At 40.5% G+C, this 17,331-nt stretch overlaps 2 protein-coding genes across 2 annotated transcripts in view; one reads left to right on the top strand and one right to left on the bottom strand.

Annotated features, from left to right (window-relative positions):
* Nucleotides 1-12,279, top strand: part of LOC109839367 (uncharacterized protein At5g49945-like) — a 19,035-nt gene extending 6,756 nt beyond the window's left edge. Inside the window, 3 exon segments of the mRNA XM_020407796.1 lie at nt 2-570; nt 10,544-10,747; nt 11,642-12,279. Of these exon segments, the coding sequence (XP_020263385.1) occupies nt 2-570; nt 10,544-10,747; nt 11,642-11,872 (1,004 nt within the window). The 3' untranslated portion in view covers nt 11,873-12,279.
* Nucleotides 12,863-15,940, bottom strand: LOC109839366 (protochlorophyllide reductase-like). Its single transcript, XM_020407795.1, is given in 6 exon segments — nt 12,863-13,027; nt 13,439-13,728; nt 13,731-13,796; nt 14,205-14,578; nt 14,720-14,811; nt 15,856-15,940. Coding segments are annotated over 6 exon segments (1,029 nt in total). The 5' UTR covers nt 15,907-15,940; the 3' UTR covers nt 12,863-12,871.

Genomic DNA, 17,331 nt, shown 5'->3' with positions numbered 1-17,331 from the left:
TCGATCAAGTCGTTCACGGTCGAGATCGTTTGCGTGAGCTTCTTGATCATCTTCATCATCAATTACTTCGTCGGGAAGCGGAGGAACGAGCTGATCGCGCTTTCGTGGGCGTCGACTTTCGCCACGAAGGATTCGATCTTCGAGAAGAACTTTAGTCTGCTTGGCACCGGCGACGGGAAGGAGGACGCTCCTTTGTTGCTGAAAGAAGGGCAGGATGTGTTCAAGTTCTACGCGAGCGGGCGCAGGTTTTGTCAGGGGCTGCTGGCGACGATGGAGCTGAAGAGTAGGCACGATTTGATTGCGATGGCGATGGATTTGATTTTCCCGAAGAAGGATACGATTACTTTTGAGGTGGTGATGAATGAGGAGGCGATGGATCACGTGGTTTTGGCTTTGGGGAGGAAGAAGCTTGCGAAGACGATGCAGAAGGAGGAGAGAGATCTTACAAGGTTTGCAAATTTGATGGCGAGTGCTCCAACGGGGAGGAAGTGGGTTGCTGAGGAGTTGATGGTGGTTACGGAGTCGAAGGAGGTTGCAGGGGATTTGATCACGGATGTTGTGCTCGACCAGGTGAGGTTTCTATTTGACATTGAAGTTTCTTTAATTGGAAATTTTGGATGTGGAAGATGCTTTAATTGGTTGAAGTTATTGGACTTATTTGCACTTTAGCACCCTAAAGCTTTAACTTCTTTAACTTTGATATCCTCAGTTCTATTTTGACAATTTAATCCTAAAGTTATCAAATTGACCATAATTTGGCAATTTATATCTGAAAGCCCTATGTTCCTTACTTCTCTTAAACACAAAAAACAAATAAATAAGTAAAACTTGGTAAAATTACTTTTTCTACATTGATATTCTTGAACATCACTGATGATGTCTTTTTTGCGCTTTACAAGGTTAAGAAAGGATGAAACTTTAGGGTGTTAAGTGCAAATAACCCATTTTATTATCCTGATTCTCCATATACTTTCGGCTATAAGTTGCATTCTAACTTTTGGTTGAACCTTGTTACATTGATACTGCATCTGTAAGATTAGGAGTATATGTTCTAGTACGTGTAGGGTTCTAAAATTAAGTTATGTAAGTTACTCATATCTCTTGGACGCACATTGCACGTGATCAGTTTTTTAAACTCGTAGGTACATGTTCCACGTGGATTTATAAAGATGGGATCTTCTTTGTTGTGTAGTATCTTTCTATCCGGATTAATTAATTTTGACATGAATGAAAGTAAACCTTGTGTAACATACATCCATTTATTGTTTTGATATAAAAAAATATTTGTAATTTTTATTGTCTGGAGTTTATATTTGGAAGAGGGTTTAACACCTAATGGTTGCATTGTTAGTAAAGCATACATGGCTCACCTAAGGGAACAAGAAAAAGGTTTTCCAGGCCAGCAAAATCTGAAAATTGTAAATCCATGAGCAAGTTGGAAATTGTCAAACTCTTGTTCTATATTCCACTGTTAACAAAGGCTTGTGAGTCTGTGACGATGAAAGTGTGTTCAAGCTCTCTGTTCAACGAACTAACACTAACAGGTTTCTTTCAGTTAACTCTGACTTGGGTTCAGTATAGCTCAGGCCAAGTCCTTTCGATGCTGGAGACTGTAACTTTTGGTGCTGAGCCTCAAGTTAGTTAAATAATCACATCACTTGCTATCTGCTTTAGGTTGTTGGGAAAGGATTTCTTGTATTGCGGAACTACTAATAGGGTAAACTGAGTTCATAGATGGATGTAGAATCTTTTTTACTTCTGCTGACTTGTGGGTGTGGAGAAGGAGAGACTTGAATGCCATTATCTCTTGTAAAAATAAAAAATAAAAAATAAAAGATATGTAAAACGTCAGACTTTGATTGTTTAATTGGATGAAACTTTATTTTGAGAAATTTCCAATGATGGTCACTTAAGTTTATAGGCAAACTAGATTAGATAAATTCTCAAGGTGTTATCATGGTTCCCTCAGGATGTCATGTGAAGATATTTGCAGGGGTTGGGGAGAGGGAGGGGCAAATATGATAATTCACTAACAATGTTGACTAAATAAAGTTCAGGCATTATTACACCAAAAAGTAAAGAAGGGAAAAGGTGTGCATAATTTTTTTTTAAATATCAGACTCCTAGACTTCGATTGCTTGGCAGTTAAGTTTTCTTCTATGGAATCTCCACCAATGGTCACTTTGTCATGTCCTGGAACATCTTTGCTAGGACTGGGGAGAGGGAAGGGGAGATATGATGATTGACTATGCTGACTGAATAAAGATAAGGAAGGAAATAATAAATCACACAAAAAAGTTAAGGAAGGGATAATGTGTGGAGTGTGGACAGAAATATCCTTACACAGAAGACACCTGAGATTTGGAGTGGTCAACCTATTCGCTGTCAAGAACCCTTGATCACTTTGGGAACTTACATAATGACAATATCCTTAATTTAGAAATGAGATCTGTACAAGACCACTGTAAAAGTTAGAGCCCCGTCAAAACTTTTAAATTATCGCAAAGTTGGGCCTCCAACCCTTCTGTTCTTCTTCTTATTCAGAAAAAGAATGCCTTCACTCTAAAAAGTGTTTAATTTCTCATGAAGATGATGAAGGATACCAAGTTGGATAATGATGACTTCTGTAATGTGATTTTGATCAAAATCTTGGGGAATTAGCGAGTGGAATCCCTTTGCATATTCGAGTATATTTGATGTGATTCAGAGTTCTGATATGTGTTATTTGAGAGTTTCTCATCCTTGTAAATGGCATCGTATTTTTAGATTTTTTTGTAGTGATACTATAATCAAATCTATTATTTTTAAATACGAACAAAGTGGTGGTAGAGGTACACCAAGGAACCTGGTCATGAATCTAATCTATGATATATAGTAGGATGAGTGTCAAGAGCTTTAAGCCTTTAATTGAGTACTAATTCATTATAAGATTTGTTATTAAATTCTGTTGTAAGACTTATTATCAGATGATTAGTGAACTAAAGATGTCACGCCCCGCTTCCCAAAATACCGGGGAATCGGGACGTGAACAAGCCCGCGACGTATTGGACTGAGGAGAGATAAGTGCTAGACCCCGTCTTCTCAATCTAATACGTTAAGCGTCAAGAAATACAAACAATGCGAAGTCACAGGTCCCCGATCACAGATAGCAAGAATATAATGAACAACACATAATAAAATAATACATATCATAAATGAATATCATCCCAGACATAATATGCAGGCCAACATGCCCATATACAAAACGATCTGAATGAAATACTAGAAAGTATAATATACATCGATCAACAGAAGTAGAAAGAACTACAAAAGTAAACTAAGGACCAACTGATAATAAAAGAGATGACTAAGCTTCGGCTTCTTCTTCTGCTACGTCTGCAAGGTACTCCTACTGAGAATCATCTGGCTCCTGGCGTATCTCCAAGCTAGACCTGTTCTTCCTCTAAATTTGACGTACACCAGAGAAAACAGGTGTACGTCAGGTGCATGACGCACGGCAAGACCCCACAGAGAGAAATAGGAACGATCGGACAACCAAAGCAAAAACAGTGATAATAATAATAACGTGCAAATGAATTAATAATAATCTGAATACAATCTATCACTGGAATAAAATCATCAGAAGAATCTAAGAAAACCATCCAAGTGTCAAGATCTCGCAACTAGCCAACAGGGTACATCCAAATATCCAAATCACACAACTAGATGGAATTAATACTTAAATACCTATAACTTGAGACGTAGTACGTCGAGCGAAATAATCCAAACAAGGAAACCCTCATGTATATACCTTATGTCTCAAATTATAGATAATTAATTATTAATCCCGATCTAAGTATGAACAGAAATACAACCTAGCCTACTAACTAGTTATTCTATAACAGGTCACTGGTCACATCTCACACAGAGCTAATGCTCATATCACCGGATAATTTCAAGTCAAGTATTGGCCCTCTGGCCCATGTACATAACACTCACGATATCACGATAATAAGAAAGCGCTGTGCCCGTTTATATACATGCTATATTCTTCGTCCAATCCCCCTTTATAACCCCATGTTTGTCATATTAATTAAGTAACTGTACATGAAATATTGCGCACTAGCCACGAAGTTACCGTGGAACGATATCTGTAAAACTATGAACATAACCATGACCCACAACACGTCCGATCAAGAGTGCATCGTCTAGTCAATGCTATAATAATAATAATAATAATCAAGGAAACCTCATTACCGGGATATCGATATCGAGGGAACTCGGGACTCCTCACATCGGGATATCGATGTCGAGCGAGTATAGCCATGCTTTGAAGCACGCTTATAAATCATACTTTTAACAGAAGTCGTCTTCATGTACAGTCTCTCCTATTGGATAACAACTAAGTGATAACAACGAGCTTCCACACATCTATTCATGTCAAGCAATCCCACGCAGGTAATAATATATCACAGACTAATTTAATTAACCAATTACTAACAGATATAAATATTGAAATGACAAGTCAATAAGTAACGGAATCTTGCATATACTTAAATTACGACAAATCTAATATTATACTGAGATAATCAAACGGGATTATGGATATTGCGCCATATCAATTTATGATAAATCAAAAATATAATAAATAGACAAATCGAGAATAGGGGATCTTGCCTGCGAGACAGTGGGGTCTGACGAGGAGACGGTGGCGCCGATGCGGACGCGGTACGACGGATCTCAAGCGACGTCTGTGGTGGGTCTGGACTGCGTCGGTATATCGTCGAACAGGTGGCGTGCGACGAAGGAGATGCGTTGGTGGTTGCGGTTGGTGGTCGTTGGCAGCAAACTTGGGCGTCGGGGCTCGCGGTTGAGCGACGAGGGGAGAGAACTCAAGATGGCAGCGGAGCGTGGGCGTTTGAACGCGTGGTCGAGGATAGGCGCAAGAGGTGGTGGCGCTGGTTGAAGGCGGGCGGCGAACTGGAGGTGGTGCTGAGGCGTGAGGGCGGCGGCGCTGGCCGGTCGGCGTCAGGTTCTGAGGTGACAGGGGGCGGCTCGGCTGGCGAGCTCGGCGAGGGGCGGCGGATCTGTGGGGGTGCGGGCGTTTGGATAGGGTTTGAGGCGTCGGAGCTTGGGTGAGGGATGGCAGGTCATCGAAGGTGGAGTCGACGGGCTGACGCGGGTGGCGAGAAGGTGGCCGTCGGGGTCTCATGCGGCGGGAACTCGTCAGAGGGGTTGAGCGGTGGCAGTTCGTCGGGCTCGAGCTCAGTGGCGGTTGAAGCTTGGCGTGGAGGAGGGTGTTGGGGCTGACGAACAAGGAGGGGAGGGATAGGGTGGTCGTGTTCAGGCGGTGGCTTCTTGAGGTGGGGGTCAAGCGGTCGGAGGTTGTTGGGCGAGGTCGTCGGTGCGAAGCTGCGTGGTGTTTGAAGGCGGATCAGCAGGAGGCGGCGAAGTGGTGGCTTGGGGTTGTTTTCGTTTGGGTTTCTGGAGTTGAGGGGAGAGAGAAATGACAGTACAGAGAAGAGAGAGAAGAGAGAGAGAGAGAGAGAAAGAGAAGAGAGAGAGAGAGAGAGAGAGAGAAGAGGAGTACGAATTATAAGAGAGGAAAGTTGGTGTACGTGATTTATGGGATTTTGAAAATAGATTGTTGACAAAATATCAGGGATTGAGATATTTTTTAAAGTGAGAAGGAGGTGTGAGTTGGCTGATTGGAGAGAGAGTGAGATGGTGATAAGGGGGAGAGAGAAACGTGAGGAGAGAGGGTGTGAACGTGAGTGATGGGTCAGGAGGAAAAATGGTATGAATTGATTGTGATTGACCCGGTTATGGGAGAGGGGATTTGATCACGGGAGAAATATTTGGGGGGATAATTGATCATGATTTGGGATTTGATTAGAGAATTAATCAGGGAAAAATATGGTAGGAATTCAAAATGAGAAAATTAAGAGGGAAAAGATTATGGGAAATATTTATTTATTTACTTATTCATAATATTTAAAAAATAATCCTTATAATAATAATTAACCATATAATAATATTAATAAATAATTAACAGCCAAATATTTATATATTTACATATGTACTAATATACTAAGCTCAGGTTTACATTAATAATAATAAGGTCACTAATAAGTAATAATATTAGCTACCAAAAGATTATATATAAAATCATTAAACCATAAATTAATATTTAGCAGAATTAATAAATACAAGACTATATATTTATTATTTATTTATTTTGAAAACTCAGAAAATTCCAGAAATTAGGAAAAGTATTAACAAAATATAATATAATATTTTAAATACTAGAAAAATTTATTTAAATACGTATCAAAATTTACGGTCATTACAAAAGACCTTTTCCAACGTATTTTTGCTTGATCTATCACATGTTTTATACTTCAACAAATCAACCCTTGTACTTATCTCCGTGAAATTTCAATTTGTATTTGGAATATTTTGGATCGCTACTCTAGTAAGTAATTGCATGCAACATAAGCTTACAAACAGTCACAGGCAAGAATTTCTAGTCACAGCGGGGCATTTTCACCAAAAGATCGTTAGGTGTCCAACCAATGAAATTGTGGACCAAGAAGCATCGATTTTTGATGCGCAGACATGAAAGTTTGAAGTCTTTTACTTTCTGGTTTATATATTCTGAAATAACATGGGTCAACTTTGATGGCATGGACTATCCATTGGATAACCATGATTGAGGTTTCTCGTGAAGGATCTCTTTAAAGCTTAAGAGGACCGGATCTATGTTTAAATATAATCCTAGCCACATATCATTAATGAGTAAAAAATGTCCTAATTTTACCAAATTGAATGCAAAAAGGTCCAAAATGAAAGTTGAAGAATATCTGGACAGGTTGTGAGTGGAAGAGATAAATCGCTGAAGGAAAGCTCATACTGCCAGTGAGGAACGAAAAATAGGTGGATTTTTTAATTAAGGAACTAGATTGCTGACAAATTTCTCTGGAAGTTATTGATCTATAATTTTCTCCCGGTCCATGGCGTTTCCTTTCTCTAGAGTGATCAATTATTCATCTATTATTTGTTTCTTTTTTCTGAGGCGAACTCTAAATCGTTGAGGAGGCTGCAAAGCAACATATAATTATGAGAGCAATATGCTAGAGTTGCCTGTTACCATCAAATATATGTAAAGATAACTTTTGGCTTAACCAGTTTGCTTGAAGTATCAGACTTAACCTGATCCAAGAATTATAGGAATTTTATGAATCCAACCTGAGCAACATGGCTAGATATGCCCATTTGCATACAGTTCAGGTCTGGTTTGGACAAATTGACCTATTTGAACTTGGAAAACCAGCTTGTCTAGTGTCAGTAACCACATATATTCAATGCATAGGTATCACCAAGAAATTTAATGGAGTGTACTGATCCACTATTTACTTGCTCTGAAATTTTGTTATGCTGTCAAGTTAGTAGGGTTCTTTACAGCAGGGAATGCTTTTATCATCATGCTTCAATCACAAAAGGCCACATTGTTAATTAACACTTTAAAATTGCATTGACCAAATCCATGTTGAGCAGATATCATTCTTATTTACTATCAGCTGATAACATATACATCACATACTGTAGTTACTTGGACTTTTTCCTAATCGTACTTTATTTACATTCTAGAACACTAATTTGAAGGGCTCAATTTCTTGGTACTCAAATGCTAACACATGCTGAAGACACACTTATACCATTGTTATCTGGACCTCACAAATTGGCTGAATGCTCTAGACTGTAGTCTCTTGCTTGATACCTAAGTAGAAATGAAGTGCAAAAGAACTTTTTGGAACATTTCGTATGATGTATATCCATCTGCATCATTAATGTATGTAGTGGTTTGAACATCAAGTTTTACAAACATTTGGAATGATGTTGCAATTTTACTAAACTCAGACTTACTACTGCTGGGCTAAGTATCTAGCGTAAACAACTGGCGTTGGCCGAACTTTTAATGTTGGATACGATAGAATCCATTCTTGATTATTTTATTTGATGTGAAGTGTAAAAGATGTATACCAATGGAGGTTTGAATTGTCGGTGCTGGTATCGTATCGGTGAATGGTTTCTATTTCCAGTTTCAGAAATTTTGAGTTTCCATGCGCTCTGATTATAAGTATGACATAGGTATCAGGAGCTTTGTCATTTTTAGTGATTCACAAGTTTTTTTACATGGATTTATTTTTCTTACTAACACTCAAATTTTCATACTCCAAAGCTTTATTTCTCCCTCTGTATGGTTATTATTATATCAATCAACACTTGCTGTTATTAGTCAATATATTGACGGTATTGATTGGTTTCAACTGTATCTGATCAATATGTTCAAACCACGATACTTCAGAACTAATATACTTTTGATAAAGGCCAATACTTCAAATCTTGATAATGATAGTAATATGCTAAAGTTGCCGCTTAGACTTGGAAGTTGTAAGCAATTTATTATGTTTTCTTCTGTACACAATATTATGTGCAATACTTGATGGAAGTCGGCTTTCATTCGTCTTGGAAATTTATGCTTGCCTCAGCCTGTCTAATGTTATGGACACAGCCTTGTGAGGACCTGTTGATACAAGGCAGCTCTTGTCAGCATGTTAGTAGCAACAGTAAACAATCTAGTAGCAAAATAATACATAGAGAAGGGATGTTGTGAAAAAGGAATGATAGCTGCTTAAATGATGCGGCCTTCAATCTAACCTTTATTATGCTGGCCTAAATTGGTTCTAGATGCCATCCTTAATGCCTTAACCAGCTGATGCTTTGTTAAACTCTTGGAGAAAAAAATAGAGGAAAACATGGTTTATTCATCAACAGTTGAGAAAATTACATGTTTGTGGATGATCTATCTCAATCCTCATTGCTCACGATCTCAACCCATAAGCATTTCTCCATGCTATTACTCAAACCCTGATGTAAGGATCGTTATTATAGGGCAGAGGACCTGTACATGTATCATACCCCTAGTTACCTTGAATTGTCTACATGAGACATGTGATAACGGAAACAATGCCATATAATAGTTCCTATGAGCGCAAGAACTTTAAGAGAGGAATCATTGAGCATGCTCTCGCGGAAGAAAATCTAAGGATAATGACTACTTGGATAACTCCTTGATTGGGGTATTGATTGGGGTATGACTAACTGTATCAAATATTGACACCAACGAGGAGTGTGCTAAACTAAGTACCATATAGAACTAAGTTCTGTTTTTGTTTTTTGTTTTGTCTTGTTTTTTTTTGGGTTAGGAAATATAGAGCTAAGTGCTACAAGGGATAAAATATCATTGTACATAGAAATGTGAGCCACCTCTAGAATTCATATTGCCTCGTGAAGTGTTATTGTGGTGGGGCTCTATAATGAAATCAGATAGTCCCATGTGAGATGTAATAAAGGAAGCTTTCATATAAGAACTCGAGAACTAATCATAGGCAGAATTTTTGCAGATGGACTTATGGATAGCTACATAGTTAAACACGCTCCTTGATCAATTTCAGAATGTGTGACTTGCTAGGAAGGTTTTTTCAGGACGTGTCGATGCAATTGGCTGCTTAGTATATAAGAAAACCTTACTAGAAACCTAATAGAACTACTACTAACAGAGGACCATAATAGGAGATATTAACTGTCAGAAAATGATTAAAAAATGGACCAATTTTGTGAAAACTGGAACTGCTCTTGGGAAGTTCCAATACCCTTAACATTAACATAAGGGCTCTGCCTCGGTGGATTACTTTTCTTGAGGGAAGACTCTTTGCAGTTACAATTTTAGTTTGTAGGCTGATCGAAAACCTCTCCCACTTTTCAAATTTTATAGCTTTGATTATGAGTTTCTCGTGAATTAAAGTGTGTTAACCTTGTTCTTGGTTCTATATGGTGCCAAGATTGGCAAGTTTCAGGTTTGAAATTTTTGTTTCGAACTTAGGATCTTCATAAATCTATTCCATTTTGTAGCTCTCCTACTACTTGGAATTTTTGAGTCCGTGTCCAGATATGCATTGGTCATGTCTTGACTCTGTCTTCTTCCTGGCTTCTTGATGGGCATTAATTATACTCCTCTGTTGGTCTTCTGCTCTATCACTATTCTTGGGGTGATAGTGGTCATCTCCTGTAGTCAAACCAACATGGTTATCTTTACACGTGCTTTTTTTAGAGTGCCATGTTGATATAATTGCTGCTTTTACTTCCTTGATGTTGATACATCAACTTAAAACTGGACCTAAAAATAGCCAGGGTCCTTTGGAATTTAAACATGCAATGTCCTGGTGATTTAACTCTTGCCCAGTTGCCAGATCTTGTTCGCATGAAAGGTTGCGTCTTTTGGTGACTGAGAACATCTGCTTTATCTTCTTCCAATTATGGGTTGAAAATAAAGTCGAAGGTCATGTCTTTAGACTGGGTCATCTAGTGTTCTTTTGTTAAAATATGAAAATTTATAATGTGGATATAGTATATCTTCGATTGTAAGTCGGAATTGTTTTTCATCTATGATCACTGTAGTACACATTGCTTGGGTATTTATTGCAGACTGTTATCCATACAGGTTTTTGGTGAGAAGGCATTTGAGAAATTTGGGAAGTGGTTCATCTCATTACACTTCTCTGACCAACATGCCACATCTTATAAGAAGATTCTTGTATTCAAGTTTGCGCTTCCAGGTGTCAATGAAATGGCTAACATGACAAGACTGGTTGCTCTTGTACCATACTACATTGATTTGATTGGACGCTACAAAGTCAGCTCACAGGTCAGTTATCTCTTACTTCCCCTTCTCGGTTTAGAACTGAAGATTGCACATTGTTCTATGTATGCTCTCATTGTTCACAAATTTGTAATTGCTGCTTAGTCATGCCTTTTACATGGATATTGCTGGTATGGCACTGATTTTTATTGCAAGTATCTCCATATGCTTCTTGGTTTCAATTTATTCCCTGTCTGTCCTCATAGTTCCCAAATTTGTACTTGCTGCTTAATCGTGCCTTTTACATGGATATTACTTGTAGTGATTTTTATTGCAAGTACTATTCTCACATATGCTTTACATCCTTTTCTTTCTTTCTTTTTTTTTTAAAACTTATTTTGAGTTCTGTAATTATTTCTTAGAGAAAATTTCACAAAACACATATGTAGTTTGGAGGATTTTGCACAGAGCTACTATAAACTTTTTTTTAATTAGAGAAAATTGTCATGAATTTTTTGAGTAAACTACCATGTCTGGTAGCATTAGGGTAAATTATTAACTGTGGAGCATATAACATGTTTTTGTCAATTTTGCGCTCATATGCTTTATGTATCATCTATGATACCTTCTTCTGCCTCCCCTGTTCTCATGGGACATGGGTAATTTTATACCTTTTATTCAAGCCATTAACATGACAGTTCCTGTTGTTTTTCTGCAGTTTTTATTGTTCATTGTAGTTTTGTTTAAAAAATGTTTTAAGATAATTTTGTACGAAGACCTCCAAAGTTTGTGGTAACTTTGTGAAATTTACCCACCCTATTTTTTGTCATTCCAAACCTTTGATGACTAGTTTCTCCTGAAGAATAAACTAATTGTTTGAATTCCAAACTCGCATTGCGTTTAAGATTGCTATTAACTTTTTCAAATACGGTCAGTGGATTTATTTCATTTATATTCCAGGCCCGTTCCAAAACTGAAGCAGCAAGAACAAAGATGGCTCAAGAGGAATTCAAAGAACTGCAGAATGCTAGGCAAGAAGCAATCCAAAGGAAGAAGGCAGAGAAGAAGAAGATGTCAGGAGAGGCAGAAACCAAGCTCAGCGCTGAGGCACTTCGCAAGAAAGAAGAGAAAGAACGTGCTCGACAACTGAAGAAGTCTGGGCAGAGAGTTAAAATGCTCCGGTCTGGCTAAAAAAAAATCATACGTATCAGAGGCTCTTGCATTTCTTGCCTCAGGATTATCGGCCGAGAAAGCTTACGAATGGGCATCATCTTCTTCACGTTTGTTTTAGTATTTTCCTATTTTTGCCAGTTAAAATTTAGCCCAGGAGAAAGTCTTAAGAGGAATCTATTATCTTCCGATGCTTTGCTAAGTGAGAGACCTTAGCGAGATTATTTGCCAAGACATTCCAGTGTACGTTGTGAAACTAGTTACTTAAGACATTCCAGTGTACATTGTGAAACTTAGCTCAAGATCAGGAGAGCTGCAAGTCCTAGTTTGTTATGGCCAGGCACGGCCGGGGGAAAAAAAATTTATTCTATATTTCAGTATGTTGGCTGGAAATATAACAATCTAGACGTTGCATTTTGGTGCTTGAATCGTGTGTTGCGGCGAAACTAAAACGCCTGGATGTTGATATCGTCATAATCTATCCTGGGGTGTGTTTTTAACATCTTCAGAGCCTGAAGGCTCTGAAATTGAACGGTTCGATTATCGCCGTGTTCAATTAATATAGTGGTGCTTATATAAACAATTCAGCAGACAGTGATCCCCATCTTGAGAAGTTGCTCAGGGATCTTTCTGCGTTGATTTCCAGCAGGGATTCAGCCTCAGCCTCAAGCCATTTTCATGGGCGGTATTTAGACATGGGCAGTTACTGCATTAACACAGGTCAGTGAACGAGACGTAGCGGAGAGCATCGAAAAATTTATTATTATTATTATTTTGACATTTGCTCGAAAGCACTAAGCTTGCGTTATGGTTTCCAATCCTTATCATAACTTTGGAGTTTCGTTATCGTTGAACCAACTTTAGTTGTCAAAACCACACAGACTCAACCACACTGGACACACAATTAAAGGACAGCGGGGTTGAGAAAATTCACCACGGAAGGGACGTCTGCGCTTTTATTTTTCTCAACAACTCTACATTTTACAAAAAACAAAGAAACAGATTCACTACAAGAATCAATTAGGCCAACCCGACCAACTTCTCGCTGATCTCCCAGACTCTCCTAGCCTTCTCTACGTCGCTAGCCTCCTGCGAAAGCTGGTTCTCGAAGGACGCAGAGTTCTTGTTCCAGCTCCAGTACACCCCAGACTTCGTCAAGCTCGGATCGCTCACCACCTGCAAACAAGTTACCCCGCGGGTAAAATTTCCGATACACAACGTACTGAGGAAGTGTGACCGCTTGTTAGTAAGTTACTATTCCTCCAGTTTCGCTGTTACTGGTAGACCCCCTAAGTAGAGCAAAAAAAAAAAAAAAAGAACAAAAAAGACCCTTCCGTTGAAGGTAAAAAGATAAAAAAAATTTTAACTCAGAGGGTCTATCTGCAGCAGTAAAAGACCCCCTAAGCACATACACGTTTTCTAGTCCCGAAAGCGTGTTTTTTTTTTTTTGCTTCCCTATTTATTTTTTAACTCCCTTAGTAATATACACATAGGTAATGTTAATAATATTCCCACGAGATTCAGGCCTGAGTTCAAAAACTAACGGAGAAATAACATCGTCATATAACTTAGAGTAAAATTAATTACCTGGGCAAGCCTTTTGCCTGCGTCCTCCTCAGAGACATAGCCCTTGGTGATATACTTCTGAAAGGGAGGGAACAGCAGCCTGAACAACGGGATGTGCTCCCTGAAGAGCCCGGTGGTGGCGATGCAGCCGGGGTAAAGGGAGGCGAAGGTAATGCCGGTCTCCTCGTGGTATCGCCGGTGGAACTCCTGCATCATCAGCATGTTGCAGACCTTGCTGTCCTTGTAGGCTTTTGCCCCGTCGAACTGCCCGCCGTCGATCATCGTCGAGCCGGCCGTCCCGTTCAGTCCGGGGCGAGGCCTCGGAGGTCCCCGAGGTTTGCCTTCGGGGGGACATTTCCGGCCAGTGTGTTTGTGTTGCCTGTGGAGACGGAGAGGACTACGTGTTAGTTCTGAAGTATATATATATATTATGATACGAGGTGTTCTCGTATCAGCTCATTTTGCTAAATGAGCTACTAAGAAATAGTTTAGACGAACCTCACCGTTCGTATCGGTTGGTAAATCATTTTTGCTAAATGTGGTGACGGCTCACATCCACATCCTCTTTTGTACTCAAGTAATAAATACATACTTCTGCTGTCAACGAGATTTTGGGTTTAAGGTTCGCCTTTTCGACTAACATTTAATTCAAGCTCATCCTACATAATTCGAGCTAGTTACGCTTTATACCGAAGTAGTTTTGGGAGCAGTTTGGTCTTTACACACCGAAGCAGTTCGAATCTTGCTTAGTCTTTTAAATGGTAATTATTTTAACCAATTTTTGTACCTGTAATTGAGCCAACAATGATCAGCCGTCTCGACGGATAATCCGACTCCTTCAAGTCGTCAAGAAGCAGTCGAGCAAGCAAGAAATGGCCGAGATGGTTCACCCCGACGCTCATCTCGAACCCATCGGCGGGGTATAACTCGGCGCGCCTGCGGCTCGGTTCTTGATTAAAACTCGCGGCCGCATTGCACACGAGCCACACGTCCGATCCCGGCAGCCTTCTCGACGCTTCAAGCCTGGCCACAAACTGTGTCCTTTCACCGCGGACGCTGGCCGAGCGGACGCGATGGTTCCAAATGCATGGACGGTGTAGTCCCTCTGTCTCTTGCCTCATTCCGCGCGATTTCGCCCTTTCTCCGGCCTCTCGCGCGTCTCTGCCAGGCCAGTGCTATCCACCGTTCCATTTTCCAGTCTCGGCTAGGGATCTTCGCCCCCTGCGCCAGCGCCCCTGATTTTCGGCGAGGAGGCACCCGCGTGTACTGACTACGCAGTGCCCCTCTCCGGAGCCGTCTTACTTCGCTTCCGCGCGCTGCTTCACTGGCTTCACCGCTGGGCTCGCTGTAGCGGCAGTCTGGGCGCGGACGACGCCGATGGAGATGTTTGCCCTCTGCAGAGCACGTTGCGTGCATGTTAGAACATAGAGCAAGGCTTTTAAGATGGTATCATTTTCCTCGAGCCGTACGAGGAGAAAACCTCCCATACGTTTCGAGGGGGTATCGTCTATCGACATCTATCCCAACGAGCGATCTATCGAATCGTTGCGATTGATGTTCGATCTCGATCGAAGAGAAGAAAAAGATCTTTCGTAAAGTGGGTTAATTTTTACGATCCGACACAGAATCAAACTTATTTAAACGATCCTACTATTCGTTATTAATTTCCTTGGCTCGATCTTCTGTCACTACGTAGAATATAACACTCACGCAAATCTCTAGTTTATTCTCTCTTTCTGTGTATTTCTATTTATTTATGTGAATATTAACTCTTTTTCTTGGGAAAATTGCTTCTAGGCCTCAAATTTTTTTTAAAAAAGGAGAGGCTGCAGCACATTAGGGAAAGTAAGAGGGGCTGGGGCACAATAGAAGTTGAGTTTTGGGGTCTTGAAGCAATTTTCTCCCATTATAATATATTGAATTTCTTATATGAAATAGATATGTAAGAAAATACCGGCAGCCAAGTATTTAAAACGGATTTTTAAAAAGATATCGATGTATAAAATAGTTCAGGCTTCAGGCACACGAAGCTTTTCCTAAGTTCAACATGAGACAGATCATATTCTCTCTTTTCCGCTTTCGCTCCCTCATCCCGCACCCCATCCGTCCACCTGGCTTCCTTATTCAACAAAGTGATATTAATGCAAGACAATTTAGTCCATTATTAAAGCACGAATTTAGTCCATAAAATTTTCGCCATACAAAGCAAGAAGAATTTTTTTTTTTTTTTTTTTACCCCTTGAGGCCTCCTGAACACCAAAGGACTGAAGCTAGGCTTGGATTGATCAGAGAGAGGAGCCCCCAAGAAGACCGAGTCCTTGGCGCTCGCTTTTCCCTGCACAAACACTTTCGACTCAGACCCAGCCCTTGACCGACGCACGCACGTAGCTAACATCTACTCGTCCAAAAAAAAATAGCAACAGTATATATCTTGTTACCTCCTTGTGCGCTGAGAGAGCCGAAGGAAGCAAGGAAGCCCGAAGAGCCATTTGTGATCGAAGGAGCCGAGCTCGACGAACGCAGGGTTTGGTGTTAGCTCGGTCCGTTTTATAACGAGAAGAGTGAGAAGCCAAGATAAGGTGATAGGTGCTGGGCCCACGGGGCGAGACGTGGACGGTGAGCGTCCAATAGTAATTGGGATTCTGGATTTTCTTCTACTGAGGATTTTTCTGTTCTGGTCCTCCTAGGGCCATCTGGGCCTGTCCCCGTGATATTGGGCCGTTTGGGCCCCTGTGAGAACTTGGGATGGACCAGCTTATCTGCAGCGGGAAGGGCATGGGATGTGAGATGTTGCTGGATTTCGTGCTGTGCTGACATGGCGATGGGTTTAACGGGACCCGTGATACCTCGGCTTCTTGGGCAGTGGATCCTGCCGGCCATGTGAAGAGGGTTGGATCTTGATGACAAGTGTCATGGGAGGGCCATACTAGCGTACCCGCAGCTTACATTCTAACTGCAGTTGCATGCAACTTGGACAATTTTTTCTCGGTCATGGTGATGGGTTTAACGGGACTCATGATACCTCGGCTTCTTGGGCGGTGGATCCTACCGGCCATGTGAAGAGGGTTGGATCTTGATGACAAGTGTCATGGGAGGGCCATACTAGCGTACCCGCAGCTTACATTCTAACTGCAGTTGCATGTAACTTGGACAATTTTTTTCTCGGTCATGGTGATGGGTTTAATGGGACTCGTGATACCTCGGCTTCTTGGGCAGTGGATCCTGCTGGCCATGTGAAGAGGGTTGGATCTTGATGACAAGTGTCATGGGAGGGTCATACTAGCGTACCCGCAGCTTACATTCTAACTGCAGTTGCATGCAACTTGGACAATTTTTTCTCAGTCATGGTGATGGGTTTAATGAGACTCGTGATACTTAGTCATGGTGATGGGTTTAATGAGACTCGTGATACTTCAGCTTCCTGGGTAACGGATCCTACTGTCCATGTGAAGAGGGTTGGATCTTGATGACAAATGTCATAAGAGGGCCATACTAGCGTACCTGCAACTTACACTCTAACCGCAGTTGCATGCAACTACGACATTTTTTTAATCGGGTCTCGAGACCATTCGTTTTATTGTAACCTGTACATGCAGTTGCAACTACGGTTGAAAATTTACTCCAGTTGTTTGCGTCTATTTGAACTCATTTGAGTTGTAGACAATATTTAAGTTTCTCAAAACCACAACATTTCCGGAGAACTGGAACTCAAAAGACAACACCTCGCAACCGCAACCGAACCAAACAATATTCTCTCTCCATGTACGCGTAGAGGTAGGCTTTAAGCCTGAAATGTATCATGCTTTGATGTGGCGTGCTTCTCTCTTTTTGTTTTTGTATAATCATGTAACTATGTGCCGCGCAATCTACAATTTCTCGACCTTAATAACCACTCTTATCAATTGAAGGTAACA

The sequence above is a fragment of the Asparagus officinalis genome, chromosome 4, assembly GCF_001876935.1.
Source record: "Asparagus officinalis chromosome 4, Aspof.V1, whole genome shotgun sequence".
In the NCBI taxonomy this organism is placed as follows: domain Eukaryota; kingdom Viridiplantae; phylum Streptophyta; class Magnoliopsida; order Asparagales; family Asparagaceae; genus Asparagus; species Asparagus officinalis.
Note: the sequence above shows the minus strand (reverse complement) of the source record. Positions and strands in the feature narration are given on the sequence as shown.